Below are 5,953 nucleotides of genomic sequence, written 5' to 3' on the forward strand. Positions count from 1 at the left end.
TCAACACCCTGGCCTTGCTCATCGCTTGGGAGATCTGGAAGCAACGCAACGCTTGTGTCTTCGACGCCGCCCGGCCTTCCATCTCTAGGACCTTGGCGACGATCAGGGAGGAAGCCCGCGGCTGGGCTCATGCGGGCGCCCGAGGACTCGGCCTCACCTTGTCCGATGAGTAGTTCCTTTTTTATGCTGTGGGGATGCATACACCCCTTTCTGTTGTATGCATAACCTCCTGACTACGCCGCGCTGCTTGTCCGTGCTCGTCAGAGGTTGTTCCTGTAATTGCTGCTAACACTTTTTTTCTACCTATTAATGCAATGATACGCAAGCCTTTTGCGTATTCGCGAAAAAAAAGGATTTTGTCGTTCATTCGTATCAAATTTCAACAAATGAAACTTGGTGTAGTTTTAAAAACTCATCTAACGTATTCAAAAGTGGCCTCAAAGCCCTCGTTGCATGGAACACGAATATGCAAACGAAATTAATTTGAACTTTTGATTCAAAAGTAAAAAGGATTCAAAATCAAATGCCAAAATAAAAATGAGGCATGCGCCCCACATCTGCGTGCCACAAATCTTCTCACCTCATATCATCACCGTTGTACTCCTATGTTGCAATGGACTTGCACCAAACGGAAACTAGCTAGCTAGCACGAGAATACAACCGGAGTAAGCAACCAAAAGGAAAGTGGGAGTGATCATACATTGCACATGCATGCTTAGCTTCGAATCCATCTTTCTCTGTGCCCTTCCATTTATCTTCTGAAGCAATACTCGTACAAAGGTTTTCAGGCATCTCGGATCGAATCATCTCCACTGTCATCTCCCATCTTTCTGAAGGCATATATACCATTTTAAATAATATGCAGTCAGTGCTGCATTAATTTGCTGCCGATAGGCACATGTTTCCTTCTCTCCCCAAAGCAAGTGAATCCTTATCATTTCGACGGAACATGGGCCACACCCACAAAGAAGCCACTATCTCAGCATCTGTCGTGTAAAGCCATTCATGGAAACTTCAGAAAGAAAATACAGTCCTTTACAAGAAATATGGCGACTCCAAGTACTATTCTGCAATCTTTTCAGAAAGTCGCATGTGTAAATTCAGTTCCATAACCTGATGTAAACCTACATACCGACTGTAATTGTTCGACTGTTAAACTACTGATGACTAGTAACTGATTGCAAAGTCAAAGTTCATACAACAATTTTTTTACCAAGAACATATGCTTCCACATGTGGATGCCAGCGTATCATTGGCAATTGGCACATATAGGGATTAAAGAAACAAAACGGTTTCCGCAAACTAACATTTGTGTTCCCAATGTTTCATATGATCAAACTCCATGTGAGTGAGAGGGACTATCCAACTACCTTTTGTTCTTGGACATAGGATCACAAACACATAGTCCCCATTTGTACTTTCTCCGAAGCTTCACCAAATCTCAGACCATGGGAGAGCTGCCTAGGATCTGGTTGTTGACACCAAACCACCAAACAGAACTCCAAAATTCTAGTAGTACAGTACTACTACAGTTATGAAACAACTCATGTGCATTGCCCCATGATTATCAATGGCAAGTAAATGGTAAACCATGCACCCCTGCTTTACACTTATAACCCCACATATAATAGTGTAATAATTATTGCCACCGATCTGTGCCTCTGCGGTCACTATGGTATACAAGCCAAGAAGAAACCTACCTCTCGCCGGCGACTGGACCGCCGGAGCTAGCTGTGATAAAACTAGACCTCTACGTGGCAGTAAGTGGTCGTCTGGAACTTGAACCCGCTAGCCCCTGGTGCGCCGTTGCCGCCGCTGGTGACGAGGAAGGCCGGGCAGGTGACGAAGAGGTGGTAGTGGCCAGAGATCCAGCTGCCGACCTTCCACCTGACGCGGCCGTCGATCTTGACCTGGAGGATGAGGTAGCCAGCCTGGCAGTCCTGGGAGATGGCGCTGGCGAGGTACGGCGCGAAGGGCACGTTGGGCCCGTCGAGCACTGGTGACCATACGTCTACGTCGCCGTGGCCCTGGTAGACCGCCGGGAGCGAGGCGGCGACGGTGATCTGCTGGTACTTGTAGGAGGCGTAGACGTCGAGGCGGTCGTAGTAGACACCGACGCGGTCGTTGGGGTTGCGGGAGGCTACGGTGACCTGGAGGGAGGTGGAAAGGAGGCCCGAGGAGTTGGAGAGGTTGAGCTGCCGGAGGGAGGCGTCCTGGAGGAAAAAGCGCGGGTGGGTGGGGCGGAGCACCAAGTAGACGATGAGGGTGATTATGGCGACGATGAAGGCCAGGACCAGGAGCACGGCCAGGAGGCGCCGGCAGCCGTTCCGGAGGTGGTCGTCGCCGTGGTTGCCGCAGTCCTTGCCCATGGCTAGCTGGCTGCTTTGATCAGTTGATTCGCGTGTGATTTGGTTGTGTCTCCGATGAGCTCTTATTCTGAGTGGTTCAGAGGTGTAGTGGAAGGAGGAGGAAAGGAGGAGGTGTGGTGCGGGGGCTGTGGTGTTTGGGAAGCAGAGTAGATTGAGCTTACGGGTCACCCCATTAATAGGCTCTCTCCTCTGAATCCCAGGGTCACGGTGGGGCCTGCCCAGCGACGTGCCTACTAATTCTAGTTAGACGACCATAACGTAAACCTACACTTTATTTTTTTTCTCAGCTTTTTTTCTTTCTCGATGAACTTCCAATCTATGTATCAACTGTCAAGGTAGTACAAAGAACATTAAAAAAAATTCAGATCCATAGACCACCTAGCGCGACTACAAACATTGGGACGAGCCGAAGGCGCTCCGCTATTATCGCCCCTCTCTTATCGGAGGTAGGCAAAGCTTAATAGGCACAATACGCTTAGGCAGGAGGGATTAGAAAGCAAAGTTGGCATGTAGGGGTTGATAGATGTTGTTAGCATAAGCTAGTCGTTTTCAAAGCTAAATAAGCGCAATATGCGCATAGTTGCTTTAGGGTGTCAGGGCAGTGACGATGACATGTATCTAGGGTAAGGGTATTAGGATTGACCTAAACGCCTTATCTAAGGACACTGTCCTAGAGTTAAAGACACACAAAGTTCTATCGAAGATACCGAATGAAATCACCCTGAACTATAATCCACTCAACGACAAATTCCACTCGGATATCCCAATTCCACTCGACGCAATCATTACACTCGACCATACAAAAAGAATCACTCAGAGCATAGAAGGCCTACAGTCCTTCAAGATTGCAATGGTCAGGCATTCACTCCATAGTCATAAAGATCATTAATAGCAGGCGTTACCAATAACGCCCCTGTCTTAACTCACATTGAACCCTGTGTAACCGAGGGCTGGAGGGGCCTGGCGCACTCTATATAAGCTACCCCACTCCTTTGGCACAAGGGTTCGCACCCTCTGTAACTCTCACGCATAATCCAGTCGACAAGCCTCTAAGGCACCGAGACGTAGGGTTGTTACCTCCTTCGACAGGGGCCTGAACTCGTAAACTTGCGTGTACAACCTCGCCGTAGCTAGGGCCTTGCCTCCTCCTACGTACCCCCTACTCTTACTGTCAGACTCACTCCCACGACAGTTGGCGCCCACCGTGGGGCCGACGTATTAAGTGACTTCCGGTGAGGTTATAGTTTTTCCGATCTCCATCAACATGGTTTCTGGCGGTGGTTTGGCTTTGGGCCACGAGATCCGTCTCGGTGCGCTCGTATTCATCGCTGACGACTCCGCCTGGCTCCAAGAAGCCCCCCTCGATGTCGACGCCCTTCCCATCCGTGGGGCGGCGCACTTCTGCGCGAGCGCCTGCGGCGTCCTCCTGCGGCAACCGTCGAACCCATATCGGTCGGCTCCCGCAGAGTCCACTCTCCCCATTGTACGCCTTCGCAAGCGATCCGGTCGATCGTGGCTCCAGCGGTTGGTGAGGCATGCGGTGGCTCGCTAGTCGACCACCTCTCAAGTCGCGGCAATCGAGCCCGACGAATCTCTCCACGAGCCATTCGATCTGTCGACTGGATCCGCGGACACAATTTCCGAGTGCGGAAGCAGCGACGCTGCGGCGGAAGTCCTCATGGTTGTCTCCCGTCGCAGTCCGCCTGGGTTCCGTCCCGACGGCGACAACGGTGCCGGCAATGGTGAAGGACCATCGTAAGGTCATGACGAATATCATCCCCAAGCCCTCACTTCGGAGCAGAGGGAATAGCTGCATCGCCGCAACGTGGAGGCGCTCCAGACCCCCATCGTTGGGGAGACCTCCGAGGCTCGGGCCTTGGAGGCTTCTCGCCTGGCCACCTTGGCTGAGCGCGCGCGTCTAGAGAATCTCCAACATTCACTCGACGAACGCGCCCGTCAGCAGATCCCCAGATCCAGTCAACGGCCACGACAACTGTTTCCGCCTGAACCTCAAGTATACCGCACTCCGGTCCAAAATCTTGCAACTACAGCATGAATAGTAGAGTCAATTCAGCCATCTCGTTCAGAAGCTGGTAGAGATTTACTACAGGTCTGAGCGCTACTCTGAGTAGCGGGTGAACAGAACTCAGCTATTTCTCAGCCGCGCAGCAGAATCCATAGCAGATCTGTGGTTGCAGATACTATTCAGTCGGTGCATAGCCCAAGATCGCCTCTGTGGCGTGAAGATCGTGGTTACCGCCAATATCAGTACCTTAGTCGAGGCCACGAGCAGTTTGATCCTCGTGGTGACCGTCGTCGAGTGCCTATGCCTCCTCCGAGAGGCGGGTCATACGCACCCCGGCGGTATGATGACAGGCGCCCGTATGGTAACGAGCGGAGAGCCCTAGTCGACCCTAGAGAGCCCGGATTTGATGCAAGGTCAGTTCTGGTTCAGGGTTTGGTTGATAGAGGCAGAGCACACAGGGAAGGTCAGGAAAGAGATCGTCCAGTCAATAGCAGAGCATTTGTGTCAGGGCCCGAGTGTTTCAGCAAGGCCATCAGGGCCGCTGAGATCCCTCCCAACTTCATATTGGCCGCCAGAGTAAGCAAGTTCACCGGTGAGTCGAAGCCAGATACTTGGCTAGAGGATTACTGAGTGGCAGTTCAGATTGGCGGGGGCAACGACGACATGGCCATGAAGCACCTCCCCCTGATGCTTAAAGGGTCGATCGGATCTTGGTTGAATCAGTTGACCCCTAGGAGTATTCTTTGCTGGGAAGATTTGGCCCGAGTGTTCATCAAGACATTCGAGGGCACGTGCAAGCGACCTGCTGGGCTGACCAAACTGCAAGATTGCGTTCAGAAGCCGAATGAAACTTTGAGAGATTTCATCCAAAGATGGACTACCCTTCACCATGTGGGGGGAAATGTGTCAGCGCGCCAGGCAGTCTGCGCCTTCAAAGAGGGTGTCCGATACAGAGAGCTCATCCCGAAGTTTGGATGATTCGGAGACATGTCTCTGGGCCGAATGATGGAAATAGCCACTCGGTATGCAAATGGGGAAGAAGAAGACCGACTCTGTAATGGTAAAGGGAAACCAGTCGACCAGGACACCGGAGGTGGAAACACCAGTCGGAAACAGAAGCGTAAAGCAGAAGCTGCAGGTTCCACAGAGGCTGCAGTTCTGAATCAAGGAAAGTTCAAAGGAAAACCTAAGGGGCCGTGGGTGCCCAAAAAGGTGAAAGAACAGTGAGGAAACTACGTCCTAGATTTACCGTGTCATGTACACACAAAAAAGGACGAAGAGGGTAACCTGATTCTGCCCAAACATACCACTCGCTAGTGTCGGCTCCTGATGCAGCAGTTCCGAGAGGGTCAGCCCCCGGAGAAGGAATCTGATAAGGAAGAAGAGAAAGAAGAAGATGATGGTTACCCCAATGTAAACGCTACTTTGGTGATTTTTGCTGACGTTGAGAGTAAAAGTCGACTGAAGGTTATCAACAGAGAAGTGAACATGGTTGCTCCGGCGACTACGCCGTACTTGAAGTGGTCGAAGACTCCCATTACATTCGACCAGTCCGATC

The 5,953-nt window shown here is 51.3% G+C and overlaps 1 protein-coding gene across 1 annotated transcript; it reads right to left on the reverse strand.

Moving 5' to 3' along the window:
• Window positions 1-1,093: 1,093 nt before the first annotated feature.
• Window positions 1,094-2,502, reverse strand: LOC119302384 (NDR1/HIN1-like protein 1). Its single transcript, XM_037579416.1, has one exon. It carries the CDS (start codon window positions 2,367-2,369, stop codon window positions 1,743-1,745), a length of 627 nt encoding a protein of 208 aa, XP_037435313.1. The 5' UTR covers window positions 2,370-2,502; the 3' UTR covers window positions 1,094-1,742.
• Window positions 2,503-5,953: the final 3,451 nt, after the last annotated feature.

The sequence above is a fragment of the Triticum dicoccoides genome, chromosome 5A, assembly GCF_002162155.2.
Source record: "Triticum dicoccoides isolate Atlit2015 ecotype Zavitan chromosome 5A, WEW_v2.0, whole genome shotgun sequence".
NCBI classification, from domain to species: domain Eukaryota; kingdom Viridiplantae; phylum Streptophyta; class Magnoliopsida; order Poales; family Poaceae; genus Triticum; species Triticum dicoccoides.